Source organism: Trichechus manatus, unplaced genomic scaffold, assembly GCF_000243295.1.
Source record: "Trichechus manatus latirostris isolate Lorelei unplaced genomic scaffold, TriManLat1.0 scaffold00003, whole genome shotgun sequence".
In the NCBI taxonomy this organism is placed as follows: domain Eukaryota; kingdom Metazoa; phylum Chordata; class Mammalia; order Sirenia; family Trichechidae; genus Trichechus; species Trichechus manatus.
The window spans coordinates 14,223,848-14,239,501 of NW_004443939.1; the positions used below are offsets into that span (position 1 = coordinate 14,223,848).

General features: G+C 39.4%; 1 protein-coding gene across 8 annotated transcripts in view; it reads right to left on the bottom strand.

Moving 5' to 3' along the window:
* Positions 1–8,202, bottom strand: part of SERBP1 (SERPINE1 mRNA binding protein 1) — an 18,309-nt gene extending 10,107 nt beyond the window's left edge. For 2 of the 8 annotated variants that reach the window (XM_023730910.1, XM_004369037.2), the window contains exons 1-5: positions 7,781–8,187; positions 3,626–3,776; positions 2,690–2,830; positions 2,488–2,559; positions 1,751–1,870 (exon numbers count right to left, since the gene is read on the bottom strand). In XM_023730910.1, the coding sequence (XP_023586678.1) occupies positions 1,751–1,870; positions 2,488–2,559; positions 2,690–2,830; positions 3,626–3,776; positions 7,781–8,093 (797 nt within the window). In that variant the 5' untranslated portion in view covers positions 8,094–8,187. Of the gene's footprint in view, positions 1–1,750; positions 1,871–2,487; positions 2,578–2,689; positions 2,831–3,625; positions 3,777–7,780 lie in introns of all 8 variants that reach the window. The other 6 variants (XM_023730923.1, XM_004369038.2, XM_023730905.1 and 3 more) reach the window with 4 other exon arrangements.
* Positions 8,203–15,654: the final 7,452 nt, after the last annotated feature.

The window sequence follows — 15,654 nt, forward strand, 5'->3', positions numbered from 1 at the left end:
AAAACCACACAAGAAAACAAACAGAACAATAACAATGCTCCTCTACCAACCTAAAGGCATATTATCTATTCTCTAATGTGATCATCATCATCTTCTTTAGACCAAGTATTCCTAATTTCACCCCTGTGTTGTCAGCCAGGGATTTTTTTTCCAATACCCTATCAACACAGCACTTCCTTCTGGTAAACAGCTGCAAGCTTTGCAGATCACTCTGAAGGTGACTCAAAGAGTTTCTTTAGTAAAGAACAGTTAGTTGTGTTGAGCATCTTGGAGTATTTAATATTACACAGGGTTAATTTAACTCACCCATTACAATTTCATCATTAATCACACAAAATTATGATTCCACAGCTTCTTTTAATTTATATTACAATCTTAAATTTAACACCTTACCTAATGCCATGTACTTTTATCTATTCCCACCAATATTAAATCAACCTTTTCTCTACATCCCAACAAACTCATGGACTACAACACCCCCACTATTAATAGTGGTTCACTGTAAGAGCAATTCTCCCTGGTCAAAGAAAAGTTTAGAAAAAGTATCCTCTCCCTGATTGATTTATACATGCTCTGGTTGCAAATCACGGCCCTAAATAATCTGTAATACAAAACTTTAAACCACAATACCCTTATTAATGACTGGTATATAACTTCTAATCAGATTGATGGAAACCAGAAGGAGACGTCGAATTATGTCGACTACCATAACCTGGATCTTTAAAACAGCTCTCACCCCTGAAAGAAATGAAAACTTAAAAACTGAGTTTATCTAAACTCAGAAAATGAAAATGATTAAGAATGCTAGTAATCTAATATATTCCAATCTTTGCTTTTATCGTACATTTTAAACATGCCAGTAACGCTATGTCTCAAATTCTACGTTGATGGAAAAAACTTACGAGATGGAGAACTAATTCTAAAATAGCCATGTTTTCTAGTTTCTGTCCCAGAATATGTACACTTGTAAAGAGTCAACAGTACATCAAGCTATGAATTCTAAATACTGTAAGTTCCTTTATTTTCAGTTAGCCTAATTTTTAGAAATCCCCGACCACAGCTTCCAGTTCCCACCTACTCAACGTCACAGAACATCCATCACCAGAATTATCCATTACAACTTCTCCACAAAGTAAGGCAGTTAGGTCTAACACATGGCATCTCATTCCTATCCTCCATTCTCAGATTTTGGAAATGCTGGTGGTGCAGTGGTTAAGAGCTATGGCTGCTAACCAAAAGGCTGGTAGTTCAAATCCACCAGGCACTCCTTGGAAACCCTATGGGGCAGTTGTCCTCTGTCCTATAGGGTTGCTATAAGTTGGAATCAACTCGATGGCAACAGTTTTTTTTATTCTCAGATTACAGTAGGAAGGTACTTGTTATGCTTAGGGCTAAGAGGCTTTACTAAACTACCAACTCCTTTTAACCATAACTTTTTTTTTAAAAAAAGGATACAACTGTTTAAGCACATGTATGACAATGGAAAAATGATTAATCAAAACAGAATTAACTACATTAAAAACCTTCCATTTTTCAAACCAATGAAGACACACACGTGCAAAGCACTCATCTAAAAAGAAAGAGATATTTGAGGGATAGGGGTACGTAAAACAGTATAAAACTCTCTCCTGTCAAAGAACAGTCAAATAACGCATTAAAATCTATGGTTTATGTTATTATTTCATCAGTAAAAACTTAATCTGGTTCCAACGTTGGAACATTAAGCATTACTACATATAAAATCACTTACTTGTTCTCAGTGTCTGCCACTGGATGTTCTTCACCTTCAGGTGTTTCCTCAGTCACATTCGATTGATCCAAGTCACTGCAATTATAAGACATTTGTTTCTGAATGTATCTGGGGCCCTCTCTAAGGAAAGAAAGAAAAAGAAAGGCATCCAGGTCCATTTACATGTAGCTGAAAGGCTTTTTAATACAAAAATTTTTAAATCTCAAGTTCCCCCAAGTGTCTTTTTCTATTAAGTTTACTGTCCAGCAGACTGCTGAGAAAACAGTATAAAAATTACACTAGTTAAGTTGGTTTAAGTATTTTATTCAAAAGGTGACAGGATGGTTAGTTCTAAAACAAAGCTTTAGTGGCTTATAAAATTTTGTAGTGACCAATAGGATAATAGCTAAAAAAGGAACTATAAAAGAGACAAAGATAATTAGAAGACCCAAACAACTTCAATGTAAGATTTCAGGAAAAACTATATACCCATAGGAAAATACATACATAAGGGTGTGTATATATATGTATACACACACACACACACACACAAAAATGCTGGTCATTTAATAAATTATAACCCAAATATATCCAGTAAGATATTATCTTGTAAAGGAGTAGCTCTGAGTTACAAGCACCCACCCTCGCCCAGGACAAGTAAAACTTAATAGAAGTATGAGTGAACCTCTAGTTTACCTCTAGTAAAGCACAGAATCAATTATATTACAATTATTTATTTAAAAAATCAGAATACCAACGTTAATTCATCTTTGACAGTCCCCCAGTTGTGAGATCCGCTACCTCCACGTTTGTCTTCGTGCTTCAGGCCACTATAATGTGAAAAAGAACTAAAAAAACTGAGTTAACATAATACTCTCTAGTTACAGAAATTCAAATTTTATTTTGTTAAAGAAATAGCTTAAAATACAAAAATAAAATAAACACCAATATAAGACTTACGATCTATCACTTCCACTATGCCTATCAAATTCACGTTTGCCACGAGAATCAAATCCATCTCCTCGGCCCATTCCACGTCCACGGCCTCCTCGACCTCTTCCAAGACCACCACGACCCCGGATAGGCCGGTCAATAATTGGTCTACAACACAAAAAATACGCTTTCAAAGTTTCCAGAAAAAGGAATAAGAGAATCCATTTAAGAGTGCAAAAATACAGAAACAGGTTTACTGGCTCATAATCCAACAGTTAAACACGTTCTAGGAAATTTAAAACACTCTATTCTTAAAACACATAAAACAAAACAATTAGGTAGCCCCCAAAAAACAACTAAGGAAATTATCTTGGCATTTTCTAAAACTTTGCTACTAGTGCACATAGCCTTTTTTATTATGGCAGATTACAATCCAAGCAAAACTGCTACTAACCAATACACTTAAAAATTAAACACATCTAACCTGCATAAGATTTTGCTATAAACAATTAGCTAAAAGGATTTTGCTTTTAACTCAACACATGAGGATAGCAAGGAAAAGATATTGTGGTGTTCTGTGCTGTTGGGTTGATTCCGACTCATATGGTTTCCTAGGCTGAAATCTTTACAGAGCAGATCACCAGGTCTTTTCTCCCAGAGCCACTGGTGGGTTCAAAGCATGGACCTTTCAGTTAGCAGCCTAGCACCTAACCATTGTGCTACCAGGATATCAAGTTATCAACTCAACTGAAGTATAGAAATCTAAGTCTGAACATTAAAAACAATTACTAGAAGGTCTGGGGTGTAACAAATGCCATATAGTCAGATATTTCTCTAAAGAAACTGGTAAAAGTAATCAACCATACTGCTATCTGGCAAGTACGTCCAATTTACAGCTTTGTGTTAAGGTGTGACACTATAAACTGACAAAACATGAAGAGATTTAAATAAAAATAATCTTACCTATCAACTGAAAATTCTCCTCCTTCACCCTTTTCTTCAAGTGGTTTTTCAAACCGTCTTTCCCGAGGTGGTCGCCTTTCTGGTCGTCTATCAATTATTTTCCCTTCACCCTGAAGTTGCTGATCAGGTCTTCTTCCAACACGTCTAATTCCTAAAACAGTAACAGCAAATTACTTTTGTAACAGAAAAAGTTTAGACCTAAACTATTAAATAATAATTACTTTCCATTCACTAAATAGCACTTCCTGTTGATAAAAAAAGCAAACAATGAACGGCACTGAAGTATAATACTTCAGGGAAATTCGTAATTTAAAGACAATAAACTTGCTTCAAACTTTTATTTAGTTGCCCAAGTCACTTCTTCCCTCTGAAGTATTCTCTATAACTGACTTGAAGTCATTTGGGGAGCCATTATTCCTCATTTTTCAATCTCTTAATTTACAAATGTAAGTTTAAAAAAAAATTTAAGGAAATGATACATTTTGGCTTCAAAAATACCTAAAAAAGTAAGACTAATAGCCATTTATAATCAAATCAATACACTTAGCAGATATGGCCTCTCAAAAACTAGAAGGACATACTATATTTTATTCTACATTATCTGGAAAAATAAAAAACGTAATACTTAAAATTCTATAAGTCTGAAAGGAAAGCAAATGGCATTACTAAAGTACATTCCCATAGCTTAAAATAGCTATTTTATCAGAAATAGTACCATCTTCCTTTGTTACATAGTTTATATGTATAAATGTATACATAATGTATGTGTGTGTATATATACACAAGGAGTCCTGGTGGCACAGTGGTTAAAGCACTCAGCTGTAAATCAAAAGGTCCAGGGTTTGAATCCTCGGGAGAAAGATGTGGCAGTCTGTCTCCATAAAGGTTTACAGGCTTGGAAACTCTATGGGGCAGTTCTACTCTATCCTATAGGGTCACTATGAGTCGCAATCAACTCGATGGCTGTTAGGTTTGGCTGGTTTTGGTATATGTATACACACACCACCAAACGTTTTTAATACTGTTGTGTAACCCCAGGAAATTTGTTATTTTTTATTACGGGTGGAGAGAACTTATTTTAGTTTGCCCTTAGAAATATTTTGTTTTCAAAGAACCTTTTAAAATAATACTTAAAAGCTCCTTTTTAAGCAGTATTTAAGACATAGAAAATCTGTGGCACCAAATGATAGCTGAAGCATTTACTGATTTCCCTCCTTATTGCTTTTATCCCAATTAGCGTCTGAGGCCCACCAAAGGCAACCAATATGCTTTACGGATGCCCTGAAGGATAAATAGATTAATGGGTTAAATTCATCAATTCAGCTGTAAGACTTCAGATACGCTGTAATTCCCAAACCACAATTTCTAACAAAGCTCAAAAGCAGCTGAGGGACTGGTTTTGTAACAAGACCTTAAGTTGATTCACTCTTGTTCTTTCTAAGAAAGTGGAATGCCATCAGGACACACCCAGTTGTTCAGTTCATTTTAACTAGAGTCAAAGCAGTTAAATACCAAACTCTTTAATAAAAAATTAAAGTTCATTCCATGTAAACTCTCAGAATAGACTACATGTCTTAGTTCTAACACCAAGGCATTTAAGTAAGTTTCTGCAGAGGTACAATGCAGTGGGGCGGGGCTATGGAACCAGTCCTTATGATGATATCCAAACTAAACACACCCAAATGAACAATGGCTTGCTTCCCCACCCAACATTCAATATTAGGCTTAATTATAGAATCTAAAAAACTTACTAAATAAATTTACCCAATGACAAATAATTGAATTAAAAACACAAGCTTCTCTTGCTATATACTTCTAGGCTGATTTTCACTAGATTCCAGGCTTTTATTATTCTAATAAAACCCTGACTGGTCTACATCCTCAGTAACATTCTGTTGTGTCAATTCTCAAGTTCTTCAAATGGACAAATGACAAGCTACAAACTTAATTCATATAATGCAAACACTAAATACTTAACGGAGTTACGTCTAGCACTGTACCAAGACCTATCATCCTTCCCACTACAAGAGAGTAGGGACTTTGTTTACAGATTTATCCCCAACGGTCAGGATACTGCCCGACAAGTGGCAGGGTCTCAAAATAAATTTTAGTTTTCATTCAACTTTTTTCTATTATCTTTAAGCTTATGTTTTATGCAACTCAAGTTCAAGGGTGCTCTGAAATGTTGATCTCAGGAAAATGTTGAGTTAATATGGAATAATTCTCCCATGGAAAAAATAACTACAGAATGATGAACTCAGTCCTAGTTATTAATTTATGAAAATATTCTCTATATTCATAACTTAAAATACTAGCTTCTCAGTAAGAACTTATTTTATTTCAAAGATGGGCTTTCATAATCAAAATAACTGAGGCATTAAACCATGCTTCACATGCTTTAAAAATTCAAAATGTGTGAACACACCTACCTGGTGACATTTTAGATTTATGTTTCCTACTCAATTCTTTCATGTGCTTTCTTTGGATGAGTGTAATCAAGGAGACAAACTTGAGCACAGTTTAAATAATTACTCAAATGTGTGTTTCCTAGGACAGGAATTAAATGTTTCATTCAATTGTGCTACAGGTGGCCATAAAGCTTAGTTGGCTGAACAGATTTGATCTAAGCGACATATACATGTTCTCTAATATTCCAATTTGCACTTCCCCAGTCTTTAATTTTAACACAATTCTTTTATTCATCACCTAGGTTTTTCTACATGTTGTCATTGTATGCCCTCGAGTCAATTCCGACTCACAGCGACCCTACGGGACAGAGTAGAACTGCCCCAGGGTTTCCAAGGAGCAGGTGGTAAATTCGAACTGCCGACCTTTTGGTTAGCAGACTGAGCTCTTAACTACTTCGCCACCAAGGCTCCTTTTCCAAAAAGTCTCAAAAATATTCAGCATAAATATATAATAAAAAATTTCTTAAACTAAATTCCAATATTGTGAGCACAAGTGAAATTTTGTTTTGCTTTTTGCATTAATCGAATGGTACAGAATTCAATTAAGGCTAAGGAGAAACTCCTTTCAAGGCACGTGGCAGTAAAGGGTAATCTCAATTTTGAACATACAAAGACAACTAAGATCCTACACCTACTTTTTTCTTTTATTCTCAATTATTTTGCTCTTTTTCGTTCACCGAAACAGATAAACCCGTAATGAGTGAGAATGCAAAAATTAAACTCAATACAATCCTGTGAAATTCAATGACCTGAAAGCAACTATCACCCGCCAGTAAAATCCTGACCATGCTTCCACACGTGGAGAAAAGGCTGCAGACTCAAAAGAGCTCCTGCAGCGGCTTATGTTGTGACAGCCCCAACACTCACTTCACACCACGAGGCCCAGACCACGCCACACCACATGAAATAGTATGTGCGGGGAGTTGGGAGAACACAAGAGCGATTCTCAAGATTTCCTGCAACAACCAGTCTTCAGAATTCCCGCTTCTGCTTCATCGAATGTAGCCAAATTCCTCTCCTAACAGCTTTAACTCCAACAAGTTGTACGATTATCATAGTCGGGGGTGGGGGGAGAAGCACGTGTGACACACAAAACAGCAGCCTACTCCACAGTATCTGATCGTCTCTAACACAGCAGCAGCTTAGGTGTAAACTCCGACTCCCAGCTTTTCACTGGGTACTCCATGCCATTGTGGGACAAGATGGCAGGACAGAACGCTAAAACAAACACCACCTCAAAGAACACGTTGAAAAAGAACTGCGCAGGAAGAAGCTCTGGATGCCAAGCTTCTCCGCAACTCCTAAAGCTTTAGTACGTGGCTGGCTTCCCAGCACCTCAGTCCACGAACCCGCCCGCCAAGGAATCCGGCGGGAAGCAACAGCCTCACAGGACCTTGAGCACAATCGAGGAGCAGCTTATCTCCGGACCACGCTCCGCTCCTCTGCTCAGAACCTGAGGCGGGAAGGGGGTGGCTCCGGGGATCCTTGCAGACAGTAGCTTGAACTTGGGACTACCACGCTCCCTGGACTTTACAGGACCTGGCTTTTGTCGTGTGGGAGAAACGTGAGGAAATAGGTGGGAAAATCTGTCGCTGCTCCTCGGAGCTCCAGAAGCAAGTGGCAGCCGCAAATCCCCTCACTCCTTCCCTTCGTCCCCGGTCTTCCCCACCTTCTACCCAAGCTTTACCTTCTTTTTTAAGCGTCACGGGTGGCTGCGTCTCCTCTTTCTTGTCAACCACGCCAACACTGGGGGGCAGTGGGTTCTTGCGGTCTTTTTGGGACTCTTTACGCAGCTGTTTGCCTGCCGCGTTGGAGTTGGTCTGGGCTGCGGCCTGAGCTGCGCTCTTGGCCCCAGGGCCCCCAACGCCGCCCCCGCCGGCTTCTTTTTTCTTGTTCTCTGCCGCCTTCAACACCTCGAAGGGATCCGATTCGTCGTCAAATAACTGGTCGAAACGGTTGGTGACCACGCAGCCGAAGCCTTCCTGTAAGTGCCCAGGCATGATGGTGGCTCGGCGGCGCGTTCCTCCACGGATTGCAGCGGGCCGCGCCGAGCCAAGAGCGCCTGCTTCAGCTCTTCCCACAAGATGGCCGGGCCGAGAGAGGGGGGCCGCCTTCTCTTCCGGCGCCAGGCACATATCCGGGAGCGGCCAGCACCGCGCGGCACCATGGGCTATGTAGGCCAGAGTCGCTTCTCCAGAGGTGGCTCTCGGCACCAGGACTACAATTCCCAGAATGCATCGCGAAACATCTCTTCGCGCGCGCCTAAGAGGCGGGACCTCATGAAGGGAATGAAGCGTGCGAGCTGAGGGAGGGGAAGCGTGGTAGTGGGCGGAGTCCTGCCACCTGCTCTTGCCACCCTTAAACTCCCTAGATCTCCAACTAACCTGAAAACAGGAAAATGTGACGGCGTATTTTACTTGCGAAAGTGCTGTTTTTGGTTTCACTCGTCTTTCCTCCGGCCCAAGGCTAACTTTCTCCACCTCTTAGGGAGGGTCAAGGTGACTCCCAGATCTTTCAACTGGAGACTCACAAACTTCCGGGGGAAGGGGGGGTACGGAGGTGCCAGCCGGCCTCCCGGAGGCAGGACCCTGTCTGTTACAAGTCCCTAGCCGCTCAGTTGCTGAAGTTGCCCTCTTTCACCCCCTAATAATTAATTGAGGCTCTTCTGTTTAATGTGAGGCGAAATACGCTTCCTCTCGCGGGCAGTTGAACTCCCGTAGCAAAATTGATCAAAAAGACAAATTGAGCTATCACATGGAACTGTTGCGCGCCTTTCCCAAGCAAGAAATACCATGTTGCAACGGGTGCTTTAGAGCTGTTAAGTCCTGACAGTGCAGCAGCACTAGACACTGGGCAAGTCTCGAAAAGGCACTGTTTGTAACAACACTTGATAGAGGTAATCTAATTGTCCGTTAGTGTTCGGGAGGCAGGGCTAGATGGCTGTGATGTTAGTAAAATGTGCTCAATAAGTAACATATTAGAGCATCGCAATGTGTTTGGAGGTGCAGTGAGCGAAGGGAAACATGGCAGCAAATTAATTAACATTACTAAAAGCATTGATATTAACTGAAAATATTGAAGTCTCTAAAGGATCCCTGGTGGCGTAGGGGTAAAAGCTCTCGGCTGATAACCAAAAGGTCGGCGGTTGGAATGCACCACCGCTCCATGGAGACAAAGATGTGACCCTCTGCTTCGGTAAGGATTTACAGCCTTGGAAACTCTATGAGGCAGTTCTGCTCTGCCCTTACAGGGTCACTATGAGTCGTAATTGACTTGAAGGCAATGGATTTGGTTTAGGTTTTTTAAAGTAATGCAGTGTCAATGCATATTCAAACACATTTGTTAACACTGTGTTTAAATATAGCGTCGTAATTTTTAAATCTTATCCCATTAACACACGATATAAAAGAATCTCTTACGTGCCAGGTGCCATGAGTAACTTTAATCTCAACAGCTTGTAACGTTTCCCCTTTTCACAGATGACGAAGCCATTTCAGAGAGGTGGAATAATTTACCAAGTTCACACCTCTAGTAAATGCCACTGACAGGAGTTAACCCATTCTGGTGGTATAGTAGTTAAGTGCTGTGGCTGCTAGCCAAAAGGCTGGCAGTTTGAATCCTCCAGGCTCTCCTTGGAAACTCTATGGGGCAGTTCTACTCTGTCCCATAGGGTTGCTATGAGTCGGAATCAACTGGCCGGCAATGGGTTTGGGTTTTTTTTTTTTTGGTATGAGGCTGTTAATATCAACAGTTTTTTGTTTTTTTCTTTTAACTTTGTGCTTTAGATGAGCGTTTACACAGCAAATTGGTTTCCCATTCAACAATTCATATACAAATTGTTCCCTGACATTGGTTGCTATTTCCCCTTCCCCCCAAGAATGGGTGAGCATTTCCCCCATTTCCACCCTGCCTTCCCCGTTTCCATCCCTCCAGTTTCCCTATCCCTCTTTGCCTTTTTATCTTTGCTTTTGGGTAAATGTTATGCATTTGGTCTCATTTAGTTAATTGTTCTGAAAAGCACATTCCTCACGGGTGTTACTGTTTATTTTATATGCCAATCTATTATTTGGCTGAAGGGTGACCTCCAGAAGTGGCTTCAGTTCCAGGCTGAAAGAGGGTCTTAGGGCAATAGTTTTGGGGATTCCAGCAGTCTCTATCATTCCAGTAAGTCTGTCTTTTTTATGAATTTGAGTTTTGTTCTACACTTTTCTCCCATTCTAACCGGGACCTTTTGTGTGTTGCTGGTCAGAGCGGTTGATATTGGTAGCTAGGCACCATCTAGTTCTTTCGGTCTCAGGCTAGAGGAGGCTGTGGTTCCCATAGGACATTAGTCCTTTGGACTAATTTCTTCCTTGAGTCTTTAATTTCCTTCACTCTCCTTTGCTCCAGACAAGAAGAGACCAATAGTTGTATCCTAGATGGCCACTCGAAAGCTTTTAGGAACCCAGGCGCCACTCATCAAACCGGGAGGTAGAACATTGTCTTTATGAATTATGCTATGCCAGTTGAGCTAGATGTCCCCCGAAACTTATGTTCCTTAACCTTCAAGCCCAGTAATTCAGTCCCATGAGGTGTTTGGATATGTCTAAGAGGTTTCCATAACCATGCCCCATATGTTGTCTCTTCTATATGTGAACATACATGCAGCACAAACAAATATGTATATTCGGTTACCCACAACTATATCCATACAGGCACGTGCATGCACTCCTACATGCCCTCCCACCTCTATATAGCGTATATGTCTACCCATGTAACCACTCACAGATTTTTAGGTTGTTGTTACTGTTGTTGCTGGCTTGTATATGGTATAGTCTCGTTACTGTAGTTGTCCTTTATTCGTGCGTACCTCTCAGTGTCTTCGTTTGCGTTGGTCACGTTATGCTGACTTCCCCCATATTATGTGCCATCTTTCCCTTCACCAGAATTAGCATGTGTCTTCTATCTATTAAGTGGTTCTCCCTCCCTCCCCTTCCCATACCTGTTAACCATCAAAGAATGTTGCTTTATGTGAGTAAACCTTTTCTTAACTTATTATTAAAGTGGTATCATACAGTATTTGACTTTTGTGATTGACTTATTTCACTCAGCATAATGTCCTCCAGATTCATCCATGTTGTAAGATGTTTTGTGGACTCATCATTAGTCTTTATTTTTGCATAGTATCCATTGTATGTATGTATCACATTGTGTTTATCCATTCATCCGTTGATGGACACTTAGGTTGTTTCCATCTTTTTGCTATTGTGAATAATGCTGCAATGAATGTGGATGTGCATATGTCTGTTTGTGTCACTGCTCTTATTTCTCTAGGATAAATGCCTAATAATGGGATTGCTGGATCATATGGTATTTCTATTTCTAGCTTTTTGAGGAAACACCATACCATTTTCCATAATGGTTGTACCATTTTACATTCCCACCAGCAGTGCATAACAGTTCCAGTCTCCCCACAACCTCGCCAGCATTTGTTGTTTTATGTTTTGTTTTGTTTTTTTTTGATCAGTGTCATTTTTGTTGGAGTGAGATGGTATCTCATTGTAATTTTGATTTGCATCTCTCTAATGGCTAATGATCGCGAGCATCTCTTCATGTGTTTGTTAGCCACCTAAATGTCTTCTTTGGTGAACTGTCTATTCATGTCCTTTACCTATTTTTTGATTGGATTGTTTGTTTTTTTGTTGTTGAAGTGTTTAAAGTTTTCTATATATTTTAGAGATTAGGCCCTTGTCACATATGTTGTTGCCAAAAATTTTTTCTCAGTCTGTAGGTTTTCTTTTTACTCTTTTGCCGAAGTCTTTGATGAGCACAAGTATTTAATTTTTAGGAGGTCCCAGTTATTTAGTTTATCTTCTATTGTTTGTATGTTTTTAGTTATGTTTGACAGTCGATTTATGCCACAAATTAGGACCCCTAGCTTTGTTCCTGTGTTATCTTCCAGGAACTTTATTGTCTTAGGTTTGACATTTAGGTCTTTGATCCATTTTGAGTTAATTTTTATGTACGGTGTAAGGTATGGGTCCATTTAATTTTTCTGCAAATCAATATCCAGTTTTGCCAGCACCATTTTTTAAAGAGGCTATTTCTTCCCCATTGGATGGACTTCGACCCTGTGTCAAAGATTATCTGTTCATAGCTGGATTTACTTCTGGGCTCTCAATTATGTTCCCCACTGGTCTATGTGGCTGTCAGTGTACCAGTACCGGACGGTTTTGACTAACATGGCTATATAGTAAGTTTTGAGATCAGGGAGTGTGAGGCCTCCTACTTAGTTCTTCTTCTTCAATAGTGCTTTGGCTATTTGGGGCCTCTTTCCATTCCATATAAAGTTGGAGGTTAGTTTTTTTCATTTCATTAAAGAATGTTGTTGGAATTTGGATTGGGACTGCATTATAGATATCAACTATTTAATGTAGACTCTGCCTTATGATAGAAGTCAGTCAATTATATAGTAATTTCCAATACTTAGTAAGATTTAAACATTATTGCATGTTGGTCAGAGCTGGTGAGAGTTTTAAACATAATTTTATCAGTTTTTAACAGGGAAAATAGAAGACAGAGTCATATTACAGGCATGTGGCAGCAAGCCTTGCTTCTAAATCCTCTCCAAAGCTAGCCTATTTCCCTGTTGCCTCAGTCCCCACCACACACATATCCCCATCTCACCCCTGCTTCCACAGGCTCTGGCTCTTGTGGCTCCTAACAAGACAACAGACAAGGAGCTTTTGACCATACTCTTTCACCAAAACCAAAACAAACAGACAAAACCCCCAAACTCATTGCTGTCTAGTGGATTCCGACCCATGGTGACCCAATGTGTTACAGAGTGGAATTACTCCATAGTGTTTTCTTGGCCCTGGTGGCGCAGTGGTTAAGCACACGGTCACTAACCAAAAGGTCGGCGGTTTGAACCCACCAGCCACTCTGTGGGAGAAGGATATAACAGTCTGCCTCCTAAAGATTTACAGCCTTAGAACCCCTATTGGGCAGTTATACTCTGTCCTATAGGGTTGCTATGAGTCAGAATCGACTGGATGGCAACAGGTTTGGTTTTTTTGTTTTTAATCTTTATGGAAGCAGATGGCCAGGCCTTTCTTTCAGGTGCCTCTGAATGAGTTCAGACCACCAATCTTTAGCTGAACAGCCAATCGTAAACCACTTGCACCAGCCAGGACTGGTGAAATCTGCATCTTTGGAACATCTGCTAAAGCGCCTCTTCTTACCTCTTTCTGACCAGTGCCACAACAATATTAACAGCTAAAATTCGATACTTTACTCCTTGCTTGGTGCACTTTACATGTATAATTTCATTTAATCCTCACATTAAATCTATGAGGAAGGTATTATTATGCTTGATTTAAGGTGAGGAAAGTGAAGTACAGAGAGGTTGTGTAATTTGCCCACTCCTATCACAATCCGGGGAGTGGGACAGGCCTCTCTTCAATCATTTTTCTCCTCCATACAGCTCCCTGGTGTCCTCAACAGATCTTCATGACCACCAAACATTATAACAATAAGAATATTTGAAGATAGGCTACACATAAGGGAACTGGATGGATATGAATTATGAGGTTCACTTATGACCCTTAGAGAATTTACCTATTAAGATAACATAAAAATATACATAATCATTTGGGGGAAAGGAGGGAATCTTGTAAACACTTTCAAATTCCTTCTCCCCCTTTCTTCTCTTCTGGAATTTTGGTTAATCCAGAAAAGTTTTAAGACCCATTTTTAAAGTACAGTATACAAATAAAACTCAAAATAGTAAGTCTTCTACATCGCACAGTCAATTATTTTATAACTCATTATTTTCACTAATGTTTCTTTTATCTTAGGAAGTTAAAAGAGTCTTTAAAAAATATTAAGAAGTTCCTGCTACTCCCCATAGAAAAATATTGGCAAAATAAACCACAAGAGAGGAGAGAGAAGAGACTTCCTGGCAGACTCTGGTTTTCAACTGAGTTATAAAGTGACAAGTCTGTTATAAGATACCACCAAATAGAAATGTGGCTTAAAATATCAGCTCTCTGTAGCAATACTTGAATCACATATTGTTCTTGAAAAAAATACTCCTGCAACTTTATGGGTCTTATCTATATATAGCAAGCTCTCAAAAGAATTTTCTACCAATAAATGCTGAAAACTATCCAAATACCTTGACTGAATATCCAATATAGCTGCCTAATGTTAACAAAATAAAGAAACATGAAGTTATACCCTCTTCCATCCCTCACTTGCTTTTAGGATTCTAATAATCCTCAGCCACATTACAACTTGTTTTCACATATTTCATATTAATAATCTCAATCCCCTGTGACTGACTGTTGCTGAATAATAATAATAACTAACAACTATTCTGTAGGCCCTTGGTGGTACAAACAATTAATGCACTTGGCTGCTAACCAAAAAGTTGGAGGTGCCTCGGAAGAGATGCTTCGGAAGAAACGCCTCAAGATCTACTGAAAAATTAGCCATTGGAAGCCCTACAGAGCACAGTTCTACTCTGACACACGTGGAGTTGCCGTGAGTCAGAATTCACTCGATGGCAACTGGTGGTGTGAACAACTACTACAGTCTGAGCATTTACTATGTGCTAGACACCCTGCTGAGTAGCTTATGTGGATTATTTCTTTTAGTTCTGACACTAACATTATAAAGCAAACAAATATTAGTATCTACCCTTTTGTAGATGGGAAACGGAGGTTAAGTACCTCTCCCAAATTCATGGAGCCTACAAGAGCCCCAGCACTCTGCTCACACCTGTTAGTATTTATCAGAGACATGGTAGAGGAAATAAAGTCCTTCATCCTTGTATTGCTACCACATACAGCAAAATAAAAGTATTATTCTGTTATAACACATTGGGCACATTGGATACAAGCACCACACAATTGTAAATAAGAGACTCTCTAATGTGTAGTATACTCTGAATATGTGATGCATTTTTAAAGCAAAATCAATAAAGGTGGTTCTTGAGAAGAAAAGGACAAGTCTTCTATGTCCGAGGATGGAATGCTCAGTATACTATTGCAAGTCTAGGCTCTTGCTATAGTTAGAATATCAAAGCTAAAGGTAGAAATAATTGTACTCTGTTTTGCTACCTCAAATTTATTTTGATGATTGATCCTCTTGATTTTAACCCTCCCTTTTTTCCCCTATATTATACTCTTTTTTTAGTAAAACAGCTTTATTGAGATATGGTTTACATGCCATACAAATCACCCATTTAAAGTGTACAACTCAATGTTCTTAGTATATACACAGAGTTGTGCAACCACTACCACTGTCTAATTTTAGAATGGTTGAATTACCCCAGTCAGAAACCCTTACCCATTAGCAGTCACTCCTTATTCCCTCTGCTGCCCAGCCCCAGGTAACTGATCTACCTACTTTCTGTCTCCATAGATTTGCCAATTCAAGACATTTCATGTAAATGGAATCATACAATATATGGTCTTTTGTGACTGGCTTCTTTCACTTAGCATACTTTTTTCAAGGTTGATCCATGATGTAGCATGTTATATGTACTTCCTTTTTTTTGTTGTCATATAATATTCC